Genomic DNA, 19,970 nt, shown 5'->3' with positions numbered 1-19,970 from the left:
AGATGCAATAGATGACCCCAACAGACTCACAAATGAAGTGTTGCCTCACTTGGAGGGACTGTTTGGGCCCTGAATGGTGGTAAGAGAGGAGATGGAGGGACAGGTGTAGCACTTACTCTTGCAGGGATAAGTGCCAGGTGGGAGATCTGTGGGGAGGGACATGTGGACCAGGCAGTTGTGGAGGGAGCGATCCCTGCGGAAAGCGGAGAGGGGTAGAGAGGGAAAGATGTGCTTAGTGGTGGGGTCCTGTTGAAGGTGTCGAAAGTTTCGGAGGATAATGTGCTGGATCCGGAGGCTGGTGGGGTGGTAGGTGAGGACAAAGGGAACTTCCCATCCTACCCCCACCTTCTTTATAGGGCCCCTGCCCCTTCCCTCTTCAGTCCTGACGAAGGGTCTCGGCCGGAAACATTGACTGCTCGTTTCCACGGATGCTGCCCAACCTGCTGAGTTCCTCCAGCTTGCTGTATGTGTTCCTTTGACCCCAGCATCTGCAGTGTACTTTGTGTTTGCTGTTCATGCTGCTGGCACGCGACTGCACTGCCAGATTCAGCTCAAATCGCATCAACAATTTCTCTGACGACACTGTAATGGTCTGCCTCATCGGCAACAATGATGAGTCAGCATACAGCAAGGAGGTTGTCAACTGGTGTGAGAAGAACAGCCTGTGTGTCAAAGTGGACAAGACAAAAGAAATGATTGTGTACTTCAGGAAGGCAAAGGTCGGCTCCTCTCCATTGCACATTAATGGCTCTGTTTTGGAGGGAGTAAAGTTCTTAATATAGTTGTCGACAGAGGAATGCATTCAGTGTATGTTGTGTTCTTTTGATTGTAAATAAACAAAATCAGTGCAGACACATAGTACAGAGAATGGATTACCTTCATTCAACGCTTTCAATGATTGTATCTTCCAGATCTTCATTTTCATTGGATAATTATTGATAACTTCAAATTTTTCGTAGTTCCCAACTTGTTGAAGTAGTGTAATAGTTTAATTTTCACTCCTGGCTGTTTCTAGCATCTCCATGCTTAAACGTTTGAAACTGCAGTGAGCAATGTAGTTCTGAGTTGTCTTACTGCTTATTTCTCGCCAACTCTCAGTGCCAAAAATCACTGCTATTTTAACACAAAGACACGGAACTGTCGCTACTTAAAAAATGTTCGCTCTAAGCACGTGTAGTGTCTAACGGCCATGTAAGTGCATTCAACTGACGCTAGTTAGATATTGTTCGGCAACAGTTAATTAAGCAACATAGTGTCCCAAATAAACGAAGGGAGTCCTAGCTATTTTCTCGATTAGTTTTTGTACTTTAAGAGTTGTCTCAAATAAGCATATGCAATTAACCGATGGCCCAATTAAACAGAACCCAATGTATATACCTAGTAAAATTCTTAATTAAACCAATCATTTGTCGCTTAATTTATGTAACTCTCTCCTACTGAAGCATGCTGCATTGTCTACATTTTAGTGTGTAATGCTTGAAGTGCTACATGTAGAATTTTGAGATCATTCATATTCCTTGTATGTGAGATTAAAATTAGTATAAATAAGTTTTGGAAATATACAACTCTCAAACCTGATGATGAAAATGAATCAAGAAATGGGTCGCTGGAGGTACTCTGCATCATTTTGCAAGGAAGAAATTGAAGTTTTCGAGCAAGATCCTGCATTAGGACTGTGAGAGTAGTGAGTGGGGGCGAGGGGGAGGTTGGGGGTTAACTTCAAACATTAGCAATCCTTGCCATCCACAGATGCTGCTTAGCCTACTGAATTCTTCCAGTGGCTTGTTCATTGCTCCATATCCCAGTGCCTGCAGTCTCATATGTGTCCGTCTGTGGAGAGAAATGAGCACTTGTCTGAATTCCAAATTCAGACACTTCATCTGGAAGAGTGAATTTGGATGTGAATATTTTAGTGCTTCACAGCTGTTGAAAAGCATCTGAGGACTATATAAAAATCAGAAGTATTAAATTTAAATTATTATTTCAATACCTGCCTTGTCAAGTCTTGCCGGTTAGAATTAAAACATGATCATTTTGGTATTGAAGCAAAATATTTTAACCCATGCCTTTTCTGAAACAAAAAGGCTCTTTATTTGAGCGTCATCTTACACTTCTGCAAGATCACTGCTTTCCTATCCTTGATCCAGGCTGTTCTTTCTGATGTGATCTTTTGCTGGGAGGCTAGCCTTCAGCAAATTGGCATAGATCAGTGCAATGCGGTGAAACACAGGACCTCTCTGTGTGATTGGCTGACCATGTGCAGAGAGAGGCTTTGACAGCTGTTGAGACCCCTCTCTTTGACTCACTGGATGACAAAGATGACGTTGAGATTCAATGTTTCTGAATACCTTTCAATTCACAAATATTCAAAAATATTTGAGAACTATTTAAAAATAACATGAATTATAACAGTTATATCAATGCCTAAGAAGAATAATGTGAGCTGCCTTAGTGACTATAGCCCAGTAGCACTCACATCGACAGTGATGAAATGCTTTGTGTGGTTGGTCATAACTAGAATGAACTGCCTCGGCAAGGACCTGGACCCATTTCAATTTGCCTGTTGTCACATTAGGTCAACAGCAGATGCAATCTCAATGACTCTTCAGATGACTTTAGACCACCTGGACAACACAAACACCTAAGTCAGGATGCTGTTCATCGCCTATAGCTCAGCATTTAACACCATCATTCCCACAATCCTGACTGAGAAGTTGCAGAACCTGGGCCTCTGTACTTCTCTCTGCAATTGGGTCATCAACTTCCTAACCAGAAGACCACAATCTGTGCGGATTGGTGATAACATATCCTCCTCGCTGACAATCAACACTGGCGCACCTCAGGGGTGTGTGTTTAGCCCACTGCTCTACTCTCTGTATACACATGACTGTGTGGCTAGGCATAGCTCAAATACCATCTATAAATTTGCTGATGATACAACCATTGTCGGTAGAATCTCAGGTGGTGATGAGAGGGCGTACAGGAGTGAGATATGCCAATTAGTGGAGTGGTGCCGCAGCAACAACCTGGGACTCAATGTCAGTAAGACGAAAGAGCTGATTGTGGACTTCTGGAAAGGTAAGACGAAAGAGCACATACCAATCCATACAGAGGGATCAGAAGTGGAGAGAGTGAGCAGCTTCAAGTTCCTGGCTGTCAAAATCTCAGAGGATCTAACCTGGTCCCAACATATCAATGTAGTTATAAAGAAGGCAAGACAGCAGCTATACTTTATTAGGAATTTGAAGAGATTTGGTATGTTAACAAATACACTCAAAAACTTCTATAGATGTATCATGGCAAGCATTCTGACAGGCTGCATCACTGTCTGGTATGGTGGGGGGGGGGGGCTGCTACTACACAGGACTGAAAGAAGCTGCAGAGGGTTGTAAATTTAGTCAGCTCTATCTTGGGTACTACCCTACGAAGTACTCAGGACATCTTCAAAGAGCGGTGTCTCAGAAAGGCAGTGTCCATTATTAAGGACCTCCAGCACCCAGGGCATGCCCTTTTCTCACTGTTACCATCGGGTAGAAGATACAGAGCCTGAAGGCACACACTCAGCGATTCAGGAACAGCTTCTTCCCCTTTGCCTAAATGGACATTGAACCCTTGGACACTACCTCACTTTTATTTTGTGTTTCTTTTTCTATATTGTGTATTGCATTGTGCTACTGCTGCTAAGTTAATAAATTTCTTGTTAAGTGCTGGTGATAATAGACCTGATTCGCATTCTGAATATCAAAAGAATTATTAAAACTTAAATGATTACTTAAATAATACTAACCAAAGCTTAAACACAATCAAATAACAAGCAAATTAAAATTTTAAAAACCTACTTGCCATTCATGCAGCAGCATTTTTTTCCAATTGCTTTTGATAAGGCTCCTTGAGGGAGATTTCAGTCTCTAGAGCAGAGAAATTCAACCAGCCCCATTGTGCTCCAGCTTTGGAATTCCATGGAGCATGGGAACTGGATTAAGTCTAACCGAACTGCAGGCGCCCATACAGAAGTTCCACATTATAGAATTAGCACAGGGGTTCCCAACCTTTTCTATGCCATGGACCCCTGCCATTAACTGAGGGGTTTATGGACCTCAGGCTGGGAACCCCTGCATTAGCGTGTCCTTCATCTTGCCACATGTTAATTATTAGACTAAAGTGCATATTGCAGTTATCACTAGTTTAGCCTGACTGTAAAATAACAATACAATATAATTTATTAATAAATGGTTAAAACGGTTTAAATATGATACGTGACTTCAATAATTTTTTTTCAGGAGAACATTCAGAGACATTACAGCTTGAACCTTATTTCTTCAAACTTGTCGAGTGGAAGCAATTCTGCTATCTATGGAATTAACCAGTTTTCTGATATATCACCTGAAGTGTTCAGAGGTGAGGTTACATCTTAATATTAAATATTATTAAGGCTTGGACTTACTATATTTTGTGTAGTTGAAGTTAATTATGCCATTAACATGTTAAGCTTTAACAAACTGAAAATTTATAATATGCTGGATAATGAAAAATATGAAAAATAAGCATCGGTTAAAGTATGAACATAAGAGAGTAGTCCTGTTTCATTGTTCTAGTAGTCTTCCACATCAATAGTTACAGTAACGTATTAAATTTTCTCCCTTATTGTTCTCGACTGAAATTTGACATTTTAAAAAAATGCATACCACCTCTGCAGTGAACAGATCATTTGGGCTAATTTGTTCTGTTATTGGACTACGAAGAAAATTTGCATTTTTATTTGCTATTCTGTTTCACAGGGAGATCTAAAGAGATATCTATCTGCTATCCATCACAATTGTTTCAACCACAGCCATATCTGAATAAAAGTCTCAGAGGCAGAATCAGGTTTAAGATCACTGGCATATGCCAGGAAATACAGTGCCTTGCAAAAGTATTCAGCCCCCCACAACTTCTTTCACATTTTACTGTTTCATTTTCTGAATTTAAAATACACTGAAGTAGGATTTTTTGAGCTAATCTACAAAACATTGTGCATCATTTCAAATCTAAGGAAAAATTGCAAAACCTGTCAACAATTTAAAAACCAAAATTGTGAGGCTGTAAAAGTATTCATCCCCTTTGTAATTACAATGCTAACTTTCCACAGTGCAATACTGTATATTACCTTACCAGCTCACCCAGTTTGTTGATGTAGAAAATTGGAGGATCACCTATTTTCAATGAGTTCATAAGAAATTCTCTCTGTAAGGTCCAACGATATTATCAACAGACCAAACTAAGAAGACAAAAGAGCATTCAAGGCAAGACAGGGAAATGAGAATAGAGAGGCACAAATCTGGGGGAGGGTACAAAACCATCACAAAGGCACCGAACATACCTTAGAGTTCAGTATAGTCCATTGTAAAAAAGTAAAAGGAAATATGAAACCACAGCCACACTGCCCAGGTCCTGCCACCCCTCTAAACTTAGTTGCCAGAGAAGAATGGCACTGTGACACTGGCAGTCACTCTGAGTGAGCGGCAGGTGTCAGTGCCTGCAGCTGGAGCTGAAACTCATGGCTCCACAATCTCTAAGGCCTTGCACAAAATGGGTATGTACGGAAGAGTGGCAAGAAGGAAGCCCTGGGCCAAAACCCTTCAGCAGGGCACCATAACAGTAATATTCATCTATGTGAACAGAGGGTTGGGGGGAATGAATACTTGTACAAGACACTCTATGTTGTTTGTGGCAGCTAGACATTGCAATTGTTCGTTCATTTGTTATCTGCCATGTCATTCGGACTATGATGGTCTTTCTGTGACCATGATTGTTCTTGGCAAATTTTTCTACAGAAGTGGTTTGCCATTACCTTCTTCTGGACAGTGTCTTTACAAGACAGGTGACCTCAGTCATTATAAATACTCTTCAGAGATTGTCTGCCTGGCATCAGTGGTCACATAACCAGGAATTTGTGATATGCGGCAGCTGCTCATACGACCATCTACCATCTGCTCCCACGGCCTCACATGACCCTGATCGGGGGACTAAGCAGGTGCTACACCTTGCCCAAGGATGGCCTGCAGGCTAGTGGAGGGAAGCAGCACCTTACACATCCTTTAGTAGAGACATATCTCCACGCCACCACCCTAAATTGCAATATATAATGGAAGTATATACAAAAACTTAGATAAGTAGTGTAAAAGAAAGCAAAAAAATTGAGCTATAGGCACAGAATGCCAGAGGAACTTAGCAGGGCAGGCAGCATACCAAGTCTCCTCGAACTCCTAATGAAATATCACTGCTGTCATGCCGCCTGTGTAATTGTGTCAATATGTTGGGCCTCAGAAAGATCTTCAGAGATGTTGACACCCAGTAGCTTGAAACTGCTCACCATTACCACTGCTGATCCCTCAGTGAGGACTGGTGTGTATTCCTTTAACTTCCCCTTCCTGAAGTCCACAATCAATTCCTTGGCCTTGCTGATGTTGAGTATGAGATTGACGTTGCAACACCACTTAACCAGCTGCTCTGTAAGCCTCTCATCGCCACAAAGAAATTCTGCCAACAATAGCTGTGTCATTGGCAAATTTATAGATGGTATTTGAGTTGTGTTTGGCTGCATAGAGTGAGTAGAGCAGTGGGCTAAACTTGCATCCTTGAGGTGTGCCAGCGTTGACTGTCAGCGAACAGTTGACTGTGGTCTCTGGTCAAGGATGTCAAGGATCCATTTGCAGAGGGAGGTACAGAGGCCCAGGTTTTAGAGCTTGTTGATTAGAACTGAGGTTATGGTTGTGTTGTACGTTGAGCTGAAATCAATAAACAGCAGCCTGGCGTAGGCATTGTTACTGTCCAAATGATCCAAGGCCGAGTGGAGAGCCAGTGAGATTGCATCCGCTGTATGTTATGGCGATAGGCAAACTACAGTGGATCCAGGTCCTTGCTTAACCAGGAATTCGTTCTAGCCATGACCAACCTCTCAAAGCACTTCATCACAGTAGTTGTGAGTGCAGCTGGGCAATAGTCATTGAAGCAGCTCACCCTGCTCTTCTTGAGTACTAGTTTAATCGTCGCCCTTTTGCAATCTGTGCAGTAGTGACAGATTGAAGATGTACTTGAATACTCTTAACAGTTGGTTGACACAGGTTTTCAGAGCCCTACCAGGTACACCAACAGGGTCTGGTGCCTTGTGAGGGTTCACCCCCTTGAAAGATGTTGTGATGTCAGCCTCCGAGAAAGAGATCACAAGATCACCAAATGCTGCAGGGATTTGCTCAGGTGTAGTTTTTGAGAATGTATAAAAGGCACTAAGCTCATCTGAGAGTGAAGCATCACAGCCACTCGTGATGAAGAACAAGGGAAAATCTGCAGATGCAGGAAATTAAAGAAATACACACATATTGCTGGAGGAACTCAGCAGGCCAGGCAGCGTCTGTGGAAAAAAGTGAACAGACAATGTCTTGGTCTGAAATGTCAGCTGTTTCCTCTCTTCCTTAGATGCTACTTGGCCTGCTGAGCAGTGTTCCCTCTAAATTGTAATGAACAGTGTGCACAAAAATCTTGTGCTGTACAATATTTTGCCCAGTGACAACAACGTGGATGCACAGAATTTTATATAGAGGTATTTATTTCAACAGCTAGCAAAATACTGTCAATAAGAACTTTGATCTCCTCTGGGTTTGATCATTTTCACTCTCGTTCATCTGCACTCTCAAAAGATACATAGCAGGCCATTAGAGGGTAATGAAGGATTTTCTCACTGGAGCTTTTGCACACCATCTAGATATGATTTGCTTGCTAAACAACACTTTTAAAGTCAAGTTAATTATCGCTCCATTTCTTCCCACTCGCAAATTCTCCAGCTATCTTTGCATCGCAGCAATACATGCAGGTATCACCAGTTTCTGTATTGTACATAAATATTTCTTGTAACTGCACGTTCCTGACCTCATGAGCTTTTGGTGTAGCAGTTCAATAAAAGCAGTATTGTTACGAACCCCATAACTGGGTCACTTACCAGCAAAGATAGAGAGGTCTGTTGAAGCCTGATGATACTATTTTTAACAGTATTTATTGGTAAAAATGCACAAAAATAATATCAATGCAAATCTACAGATAATATACGTCATCAATACTAAATCTAAAAGTGTGGGTACAATAATAATCAATAAGAAATAAGCTCTATCGTTGTCTAGGGGATAAATGTATTGTCTGAAGGAAATATAAAAGTCACTCAGTTCATGCAGGCTGCAGCCTTTTGGGGGACTGCTATGTGGCAATGGTTGGAGAGAGAGAGAGATTTTGAGAAACTTGACGATTCCTTTTATGATTTCGATCCATCGGAGTCTCGTTGGTATGGCTGTTCACTTGTGGCCTCTCCTTTAGCTAAGCCGTTCTTCCGTGGTGAGCCCGCCAATCCCAGGCAAGGGAAGGACGCACACAAGCCCTCACCGGCTGTCACTATTAAACGCTGTCACGGGATTTCTAGCGTTTCTCCTGGTGCGTCTGAAGGGGTTGTTCCCCAGACCCTCTTTTATCCTTACTCACAGGGTCTCAGATGTCAGTCAGGTTGGGATGATGCAATCCCTCAACCAGCCCACTCTGGTTGTCCCCTGAGGACTTCAATGAATAGTACAGTACTCAATACACAATCCCGTCTCCAAGAGACAATAGCCGTTATCAGGGGGTTTTGTTTCGCTGAGGCCAGGACACATTCCAAACCTTGTGGATTCTCTCTCATTTCCTGCGTCCCAGACCCGAATTAATAGCGATCTTGCGATCCTCATAAAGGGGGGGGGGGTGACTTTGTACCCTTCGGCCTCTCAGATTTGTGGCACATTTGTAACACCCCCTTCCTTGTAAGATTTTTACCACCAGGTAAAAATGAATTAATACAGAGTCTTACAGGATTTCAGAATCTAACACAATACAAAAGAGATTTTTTTTCACTACAGAGTAATACAGTTATACATACAATTCAGCATCTAAACAGTTAGCGATTACATTGTCACTTCTTTTAATATCTTAACATCTTGTATCTTAATAAATTCTTGTTGCATCAGACTCCAATTTAATAACCACCATTTTTTATTCCTTTCCTTCAGCAAACAAAAACTAAAGAGTTGTGATCTTAGCTTACGTGTATACTACAAAAGTTCATGCAAATACTAATCTTTATGTTACTTTCAAACTTAACAGTCAATCTTCCATGGGGGTTGTCTTTATTATTCACATGCTTTGTCAAAATCCCTTCAGACCAGATCCTGTTATTTAAAGTGGCATCCCGTCAACCCTCGCCCCTTTTCCAGTTAACTCCCACATGGTTAACTTGTATATCAGTGTGGAATAGGCTTATGCATGCTCCTTTCATAGGAGTTATTTATCAACAACGTGTTCCAAACTTAGACCAATTTCCGAATTTCCACACAATTCTTTAATTTTAAGCAAGTTGTTAGCATGAGTTTTCAGTTTAAACTCTGCAAGGGATCTCCCTTTGTCCAAACAGCATTTCAAATTTGACCTCTTCACAGCACACTCTTGAATAACAATAGTGTGTGGGGCACCTTTACATTCCAAATCAACCTGTAATTGAGTCGCAGGCAGGCATCCTGTTACCAAGCCATTGTCTCTGCAGCCTGGTTGCTGCTTCTGACATCAATCCAGAGTTTAAATTTTCTTCATTCAATTTAGGAACTACACTTTTCCCTTTTCCTTCAATAGTAATATTCACCTCACCACCTTTTATCTCCTCACTAACTTTTAACACACCTTCGAACACAAACAACGAGGAATTCTCACTTCCCACTATTACCAAGGTTAACCCTTTCTTCACTGAACCAAGTCCACAAGGACTGCATTCCTTTTCAACTGAATCAAATACCTCAGACTTTTTCTGAGCTCCATTACTAGGTTCAGTGCACCACGTGCATCCACATCTTGAACACACTCAAACGGGACATCTGCCTCTTCCAGGCTTTCAATACCCATACCCTTTTCAAATTCTAAATTCCCCTGATCCTCCCAGTTACTCTCTGGGCAACTCCCTTCCGGAGTCAACTCAACCCCACGGTCTGAAAAAACTTCATCTGCCAACCCAGCAGACTTCTTCAAGGTAATGGCATCCTTTTCATCTAGGACTGCCCTCATTTCATTATCAGGAACACCTTTAGAATTTGAACTTCAAACAGTTCTGCCAAACCAGACAGATCATCCATGTCCAACCCTGGACCTTTTAACAGCCTTACCTGTTTCTCATCTTTACTTTGTGCCTCTATAAATTTCCTCCTGGCTAAGGGCAGGTCTACCTCCTCTCCCTTAGTCTCTTTCACTTTCCTATTCTCCGTTTTACCACCCTCTAACCCCTCTTGGTACAGGGTCGGTAAAAACGTCTCAGCCAAATCGATACTGGCCGGATTTAAACTGGTCTCGTTCTCAGCTGCCTTTCTCGACATGCTGCGAGTGATCGCGCATGCAGGATAGAGCTTGTAATCTAGGGGCGGGACCTCAACACCTACAGGCTGGTTCCTCCGCTCCATGGCCGACCAAACGTCACCACCAGCTAAATTGTTACCCAGAAGGATGTCTACGTCAGTTCTCAGGAATTCTGATCGTTTCCCTATTTCAACTGGTCCAGATACCAGCTCACAATTTATAATGATCCTATGCAAGGGCACCGCTTCTGTCCCTTTTCCTATGCCTCTCAAAGCTACCTCTCCAGTCTGAGGGCCAAAATCTAGTACCTTACTGCAAATCAATGACGGCTCAGCTCCCGTGTCTCTCCAGATCCGCACTGGAACTGGTGTGTCTCCCTCTTTCACAGACACAGTTCCTTCTGAAATACATTTCTCAGACCCTTCTCATACTCTGTCTATCTGAGGCTCTCTTGTCGATTTACTGATCACCACAACACATCCTGTAGGGACTGCTGCTTTCCATTTTCCTGTCTCCTTCCTCGGAGCAAGGCACTTAGTTGCAATATGACCCACCTTTCCACAATTAAAACAGGTCAAGCCAGGACCTCTCCTGCTGTCTTGCCTTTCCTCCTCCTTAATTTTACCACTAGCTCTCGGCGGGATCTCTGCCTCAGCCGTCGGGCTTTATCTACCGTTCCCATGGTCTCTCTGGTAACTTTCTTTCGAGGAAAACTTTGTCTTGTGGGTTAGGGCATATTCAGCTTCGAACCTAGCAAATTCGGAGATGGACTTATTCGGCTTCTCATTCAAATACATCCGGATATCATCCGAAACACAACCTTTAAATTCCTCAATCAGAATTAACTCCCTGAGACACCAAAAATCTTCTTCCACTATTTCTGCTGCACACCCAACGATCCAAGAGCACACCCTTCTCATAGGCAAACTCTGCATACGTCTGATTCCACCCTTTCTTTAAATTTCTGAACTTTTGTCTATACGCTTCAGGTACCAATTCATAGGTCTGAAGAATGGCCTCCTTTACTTTCTCATAATTCTCAGACTTCTCCTCCATGGACAACGCCACATATGCCCGTTGTGCCTTCCCTTTTAACACAATTTGTAACAATGCCACCCACTGCTCTTTGGGCCACTTCTGACTCACTGCCACCTTTTCAAAATGCAAGAAATAACTATCAACATCCGTCTCCTCAAACGGAGGTACTAACCTCAACTCTCGACTAACATTAAACCGCTCCTCTCGGTCTGACCCTTGAGCTCTTCGCTCTTGCCTGAACTTCTCCATGTCCAAGTCATGTTGCCTCTGTTTCTCCTTCTCCTCATACTCCCGCTCCTTCTCGGCTCTCTCCTTCTCTTTTTCGGCCCTTTCTTTCTCTTTTTCAGCTGCTTCCAGCTGTTTTAACTGAATTTCATGCTCCCTTTCTTAATCAGCTCTTTCCTGCTCCCTCTTCACCTCTAACTCCTTTAGCTGGAGCGCATGCTTCCTTTGCTTTTCGGCTCTTTCCTGCTCATTTCAGCTGCTTCCAGCTGTTTTAACTTAATTTCATGCTCCCTCTGCTTCTCGGCTCTTTCTTTTTCCTTTTCGGCTCATTCTGTTTCCTTTTCAGCTACTTCCAGCTGCTTTAACTTAATTTCATGTTCCAACCTTAATTTCTCCAACTCTAACTGAGCCGTCCCACTAGCTGGTACCTTTTCAGGGATATTTTCCAATACCTCAGCTGAAAACACGTTCTTCACAATATAGTACTGAGTTATGGCCCTCCGCACCTCCCGCTTTTTCATCGGCAACCTCACCTCTGCGAGATTTAATCCATTCGCAATATTTATCAAGTCCGACTTTGTGGCTGCCTCTAGCGCCTCCAGAGTCGAGTTTTCTATAAATTCATCCACGTCCATCTTTGCTGGTTTCCCGTCTGGTTACCTGCGCAACCAGACCCACGTTTGGACTTAAAAGCCCGATTCACTGGCCCTCCAATTTGTTATCAAATCCCGGAAGAGCCCCCACTTTGTTACGAACCCCGTAACTGGGTCACTTACCAGCAAAGATAGAGATGTCCGTTGAAGCCTGATGGTACTATTTTTAACAGTATTTATTAGTAAAAATACACAAAAATAGTATCAATGCAAACATACAGATAATATACGTCATCAATACTAAATCTAAAAGTGTGGGTATAATAATAATCAATAAGAAATAAGCTCTATCGTTGTATAGGGGATAATGTATTGTCCGATGGAAATATAAAAGTCACTCAGTTCATGCAGGCTGCAGCCTTTGGGGACCGCTGGGTTTTCAATGGTTGGAGAGAGAGAGAGAGAGATTTTTGGGAGAAAAACTTGCCGGCTTTTCCTTTTATGATTTCAATCCGTCAGGAGTCCCGTTGGTGTGGCTGTTCACTTGTGGCCTCTCCTTTAGCTAAGCCGTTCTTCCGTGGCGAGCCCGCCAATCCCAAGGCAAGGGAAGGACGCACACGAGCCTCCCACCGGCTGTCACCATTAAACGCTATCACAGGATTTCTAGAGTTTCTCCTGGTGCGTCTGAAGGGGTTGTTCCCCAGACCCTCTTTTATCCTTACTCACGGGGTCTCAGATGTCAATCAGGTTGGGATGATGCTATCCCTCAACCAGCCCCCTGGTAGTACCCTGAGGACTTCAATGAATAGTACAGTACTCAATACACAATTCCGTCTCCAAGAGACAATAGCTGTTATCAGGGGTTTTTGTTTCGCTGAGCCAAGGACACATTCCAAACCTTGTGGATTCTCTCTCATTTCCTGGGTCCCAGACCCGAATTAATAGCGATCTTGTGATTCTCAAAAAGGGGGGTGGGGAGACTTTGTACCCTTCGGCCCCTCAGAGTTGTGGCCCATTCATAACAGTATATATAAGCCAATTCTAAAATCTGCAAACAAAGTGTCGCAAACTCCACGTTGCCAATGCCATCTGCATCAGAAACTGGAAAAGGAAATGTGATTGTGTACGATTGTGAAATAAACTTAACACGTCATTGAGGGAGAGGGTGATGACCTTTTGTGCACAGTTTAAATTCCTTTGTGTGCTAGTAGCAAAAGGTGTGTGGATGTGCACAGCTTAGAGGGAACATTGATAATGAGCTCCTCCAGCATTTTGTGTTCAGCATTCATGAGTGTTAGGTTTTGACTTGTAGGAAGTAATGGCCTGCAAACCCTGCCAGAGCTGAATTGCATCCGACTCCATCCCTAACATTAATTAGAATGGATAATCACTCTTAAAATAGCCTTTCATAGGTTGTAGCTGGACTTGTTATATAGCTCTATATCACCAGTCTTGAATGTTGCAGATCGTGCCTTCAGCAGACGATGAATCTTCTGGTACATCCATGGCTTTTGGTTTGGGTATGTTCTCGAAGGCACACACCCACCCACGCAGCTCTTGATAAAGCTGGTGACAACTGTGACGTTTTCATTCAGATTCAAAGATGAATCCCTGAATAATGTGCAGTCTACTGACTCAAAGCAGTCCTGTAAGCACTCCTCTGCCTCCCTTGACCATTCCCTTCTTGGTACTCAACACTGGTGCTGCTGCCATTAGTCTCTGCCTGTACTCAGGGATAGAAGTAAGTGATTGGACTTTCCAAAGTGTGGTTGTGGGATGTCACGGTAAGCTTTCTTAATGGTAGTATAACAGTAGTCAAGTACGTTCCTCTGGTTCCACAGGTGGTATGTTGATGTCAGTTCAGAGGACTTTTTCAAGCTAGCCTGGCTGAAATCCCCCACGATGATAGGGAAGGCATCAGTCTGCATTGTTTTGGGGCTGCTGATCAGTGCTCAGCTTCTCCAGTGCTTGCCTGAAGTTGGTCAGAGATAAAATGTTACCACTACCAGGATGATGGCAGACAACTTTCTCGACGGATAGAATGGTCAGCACTTGATTGCTAGATGTTCAAAGTCGGGTGAGTATGATTGAGACAGAACCGCCATTTCTGTGCACCATGATGAGTTAACCATGAAGCATACTCCATCACCTCTACCTATAAAAGACTCAGTTGCCCTGTCTTTGTAGCAGATAGTGAAACTCTCGGGCTGCAGCTCTGCATCCAAAATGGCTGGGGATAGCCATGTTTCCTTGAAGTAAGGTACACAGCAGTCCCTGATGTCCCTTGGACTGCAGTCTTGCTCCAAAGTCTTCAGTTTTATTTTTCAGACAGTGTACATTTGTCAGCAGGATAGTCGGGAGTGGGAGGGTACAAGGGTTTTGCTTCGTAAGCGTTCCTGCAGACCAGCACACCTTCCACGCTTTTTCTTTAAGGTGAAACGCACTCGTGAGCTGAGTCTGCCATCTGGAGCCCACTGATTTTGAAGATCAGTGGATTTTTTAAAAATGCCTTACATCATTTGCTTCCTGAAGCACCCATGGTCTTTGACTGTGGATTTCAGCTGTAGCAGTCCCAAACAGAAATATGTGATGATTCCTGGTGGAGCTGCACACAATCAGTCACTCCTTAACAGCGCCATCAGTGCTTGACAATGAATATCTGAAACCATCTGCAAGAATGCTATATGTGTGGATGGTTTGGTAGTGCTTTTAAATAATCTTTATTTGACTTATCACACACAATAGCCATATATTTAAAGACTCGGAACAGTCTCTGAAATAGGTAAGTTTTGCCTTTTGTCCCCTGTGTGCATTCAGTCTTGTAGTCAATAATGCACACTAATTGCCTTATTTATGGGTGACTTGTTTCTACATAGTATATGGGCCGGGCTGTTAAAAAGTGATTATACGTGAATGGTTAATGTGTTCATACTATGCTCCTTTCTGTGGGTCGATTCTGGTGTTGAGCTATTACATATTTAAATTTGTCAATTCACATAAATACTCTATATAGCTATAGGTTAGCGGGGTGGGGATACGTCTCTAAGAGGTGCAAGACGCTCCTACCCTCTACTAGCCTGCAGGTCAACCTTGGGCAAGGTGTAGTGCCTGCTTAGACGCCCCCCCCCCCCAACCAATCAGGCTCATGTTAAGCCATGGGAACTGGTGGTGGATGGTCGTACAAGCAGCCAGTGCATTTCACAGGTCCTGGTTATACAACCACTGATGCCAGGCAAACAATCTCTGAAGAGTGTTGATAATAGCTTGGTCACCTGTCTTGTAAAGACACTGCCCAGAAGAAGGCAATGGCAAACCATTTCTGTGGAAAGATTTGCCAAGAAAATCATGGTCATGGTAAGACCTTGGTTGCTCCGTCATATGACACAGCACATAACGAATGAACAGCGTAGCAATGCACAATTAGTTGTATAAAATGGCTATTTGAACAAGTTTGCTTTCTGGAAATACTTCTGTTAAACTACTTTAGAACTTTAATATGGACTACTGTATGGTTTTGAAATTTCACATTTACAAGAAGCTAATATCAGGCGGGAAGGAAATAAGTTCTTTGACAATTAAATCTGCAGCAAAATATTTGGGTTCGAAACCAATGCCGCTTCCAAAATTCATGTCATTACTAAAGGACAGCAAGAAACCAGCATTACCAGCAAAGTTCGACTGGCGAGACAAGAACGTTGTTACCTCTGTGCGAAATCAAAGATCAGTAAGTTTCTCTTCAACTTTAAGTCTGTGGCACCATATCCAGGTTTATACACTAATGACTGCGTGGCCAGACTCTGATCAAACTCCAACAACGAGTTTTCAGCCAACTCCACAGTAGAGGGCCAAATCTCAAATAGTGCTGAGTTGGAGTGTAGGAAGGAGATAGAAGGCTTAGTGGTATGGTATCCTGCAACAACTTTTCCCTCGGTGTCAGTAAAACAAAAGAGTTGGCTCTTGATGTCAGGAAAGTAGGTGGGGTGGAGCACACATTCATGTTTATATGAGTGGTGATGAAGTGAGAGGATTTAAAGCTTCAAGTTCCCAGAAGTGAACACCACCCATAGCCTGACTTGATCTATCATCTCGATGCCATGGCTAAGAAAGCACACTAGGACCTCTATTTTACCAGGAGGCTATAGAAAAATTGGTAAGTCCTCTTTGACCCACACCAGTGTTTATTGATGCACCACTGAAAGCGTCCTGTCTGGATGCATCACAGCAGTGCCCAAGAGAACAGGAAACTGCAGAGAGTTAGGGCACATTGTGGAAATGAATCTCCTCTGTGTGGACTCTGTCTACCTTGGTAAAGCAGCCAACATAAAGACCCCAGCCTCCCAGACACTCTTTCTTTATTCACACATCAAGCAGAAGATACAAAAGCCTTGAAAGCAAATTACACCAGGCTCAAGGACAGCTTCTAATAAGACTATTGAATAGTCCCCTAGTACAAGAAGATGGACTTTTGTCCTCATAATGTACCTCATTATGCCCCATTGTCTGCCTGCACTGCACTTTTTCTGTAATTGTAACACTTGGTTCTGCATTCTGTAATTGATTTCCTTCCTATTACCTCAGTGCAATATTATAATGAAATTATCTATTGGGATGGGATGCAGAACAAATGCTTTTCACTGTACTTTGTATAGGTGATGATAATAACCAATTTACCAATTAATGCTAACATTGTATGTAATGAAAGAGTTTTTCAAAAGGATCCAATATATTTGTATAAGACATTGGTGAGGCCTAATTTGTATTGAGTGCAGTTTTGGTCACCTACCTGCAGGAAAGATGTAAATAAGGTTGAAATAGTGTGGAGAAAATTTACAAGGAATTGCCAGTTCTGGAGGACCTGAGTTATAAGGAAAGACTGAATAGGTTAGGGGTTTATTCCTTGGAAGATTGAGAGGAGATTTGATAGAGGTATTCAAAATTATGAGGGGTATAGATCGAGTAAATGCCAGCAGGCGTTCCCACTGAGGTGAGTGGGACTACAACACTTTAAGGGAAACATGATCATGAGAGCGTGGAACATGCTGCCAGTGCAAGTGGTTCACTAGAATTTGATTTCAATGTTTAAGAGAAGGTTGGAGTGGCACATGGGTGGCAAGGGTATGGAGGGTTACAGTCTGGGCTCAGCTCGATTGGAGTAGGCAGTTTAAATGGCTTGTCATGGACTAGATGGGCTGAAAGGCCTGTTTCTGTGCTGTGTTTTTCTATGAGAGATGAGGGCAGGGTGGTGGCCATCGTTTGTATAGACTTCAGCAAGTTCCTTGACGGTGACCCACATGGTAGGTTAGTCTGAGGTCTCGGGTGAGCTAGCTAACTGGATTCATAATTGGCTGAATGTGGGAAACAAAGGGTGATAGTGCAGGCTATTTCTCGGACTGGGGGCCTTGATAGTAGCGTGTCATAGGGATCAGTGCTGTGGCCTTTGTTCATTGCTTATGTAAATGATTAGCTAGGTCAGACTGACAAATGACATTTCGATTCAGAAAAGTGCAAGGTGTTGCCTTTTGGAAAGTCAAACCAAGGTAGAACTTAAACAGTGAATGGTCGGCCCCCTCAGGAGTGCTGTGGAAGAGAGGGACCAACATGCAGAACTTAGTTTCCTATATTCCTGCAAATCATCTGAGCTGCAGTACTAGGCATGTATTGCATTTGAGATCACAGCACCACAGAATTCTCAGTATCTGTGGTGTATTTTGAAATGGCTGCAGAGAGAGACATAGAATTGTAATTATGATGGTGATTGACTTTGCTGTTGAAGCAATAAGGCTGTATTGGACTAACTTCTGATTATTTTGTGCTGTAGTGTGGAGGATGCTGGGCTTTCAGTGTGGTGGAGAGTATTGAATCTGCTCTCGCGATTAAAAGTGGAAAACTAAAGACTCTGAGTGCACAAGAAGTTATAGATTGTTCTTACAAAGATGCTGGCTGCAATGGTGGATCACCAGTCAGTGCCCTGAAGTGGCTAAACCAGGTTGGTAAAAAAAAATTTCACAGAGATTATTCACCAGTGTTCTTGTCGGACTGCCTTTAATAAATTTCTGAAACTGACAGAGAAGAGGATAATTCAGCTCATCCATTAGGTTGTGTTATGGTCTTCATCATAACCAAACACTTCCAAATCTATTTCCAATGCTTCTCCATCTTGTTCATACCATTGGCAGCTAAATGAATGGAAAGGTAATAATTTCCAGATTGTTACCTGAGGCACATACCAATTGGCACAGGGTTAATAAGATCAGAGAGTTAAATGCATAGCTCAACAATTGGTGTGGAAGAAGTGGGAATGAAGTCACAAGACAACTGCACCAGTACTGAAGAAGGAAGAAGCTATTCCGATGGGATGGGCTCCACCTGAACTATGCTGGGAGCAGGGTCCTGGTGAATCGCATAACTAGGGCAGTGAGTAAGGCTTTAGGATGAAGCAGAATGAGGCATGAGAAAGGAGCAGACCAAAGTTGATTGGAATGGGACACTAGCTGGGATGATAGCATGACCAGCAATAGCTGGAGTTTCTTGGAGCAATGCAGAAGGCACGGGATAGATACATCCCAAAGAACAAGTATTCTAAAGGGAGGATGACATTACTGTGGCTGACAAGGGAAGTCCAAAGAGTGGTGTTTCAACAGCTTGGCAACATATAGATAAAGCAAAAGGGAGGGAGGGAGAGTGTAGGAGATGTTACTGAAGTCTCTAGAATAAAAAAAAGACCAAAAAGTTTAGAAAGTGATTAAAAGTTTAACTTCAGGCCACATGGGGACAAAATTGAAAAGAAAAGTGATGATTACAGGTACTGTAAGTGTTATATTTAAATGTGTGTTATATATGAAGTAATGTAAATGATCTTGTAGCACAGTCAGAAATTAGCAGTAATGACATGGTGGGTATCGAAAGAAGATCACTTCTGGGATCGTAACATCCAAGGATACACATCGTATCACAAGGACCAGCAAGTGGGCAGAGGGGATGGAGTGGCTTTGTAGGTTAAAAAAAGATTAAATCAGATCCTTAGAAAGAAATGACACAGAATCAGAAAATGTAGAATCCTTGTTAGGAAACTACAGGGGTAAATGGGAGTTACGTACAGACCTCTGAACAGTAGCCTGGATGAGAGGTACAAATTATAATGGAGATAGAAAAGGCAATGTTACAATGGGCATGGGGGATTTCATTATGTAGGTAGATTGGAAAAATTAGGTTGGTGCTAGGTCCAAAAGAGGTGTCCACCGCAAGACGAGTGGTGAGGACCACAAAGGCCTACAGGACTGCTTTGAATCGGTGGACTGGGCAATATTCAGGGATTCATCTTTGAACCTGAATGAAAATGCCACAGTTATCACTGACTTCATTAAGACCTGCGTGGATGATTGTGTGCTTTTGAGAACATACCAGACATACCCAAACCGGAAGCTGTAGACGAACCAAGAGATTTACAGTATGCTGAGGGCTAGATCTGTGGCATTCAAGACTAGTGATCCAGAACTCTACTGGAAATCCAGGTACCACCTATAGATGGTTATTTTAAGAGCAAGAAAGCAATTGCAATTAAAGTTAGACATGTCAGCTCTGCCAAAGTTTTCAAGCCATTACCTCCTTTTAGGCGAAAGCCAACATTGTAAATGCTTCACTGCCAGATGAACTCAGTTTGGATAGGGAGAATATAAACCACACCTATGCAAATCCCTGAAGCAGCTGGCATCCCTGTGACCTCTG

General features: G+C 42.8%; 1 protein-coding gene across 3 annotated transcripts in view; it reads left to right on the top strand.

Moving 5' to 3' along the window:
• The window catches only part of ctso (cathepsin O), a 39,667-nt gene that overhangs the window by 7,460 nt on the left and 12,237 nt on the right, over nt 1-19,970 (top strand). For all 3 annotated transcript variants that reach the window (XM_059964926.1, XM_059964927.1, XM_059964925.1), the window contains exons 2-4: nt 4,281-4,398; nt 15,833-15,969; nt 18,064-18,231. In XM_059964926.1, the coding sequence (XP_059820909.1) occupies nt 4,281-4,398; nt 15,833-15,969; nt 18,064-18,231 (423 nt within the window). The remainder of the gene's footprint in view (nt 1-4,280; nt 4,399-15,832; nt 15,970-18,063; nt 18,232-19,970) is intronic.

Source organism: Hypanus sabinus, chromosome 3 (genome assembly GCF_030144855.1).
Source record: "Hypanus sabinus isolate sHypSab1 chromosome 3, sHypSab1.hap1, whole genome shotgun sequence".
Taxonomy (NCBI): Eukaryota; Metazoa; Chordata; class Chondrichthyes; order Myliobatiformes; family Dasyatidae; genus Hypanus; species Hypanus sabinus.
This window is presented reverse-complemented; position numbering and strand designations above follow the sequence as displayed.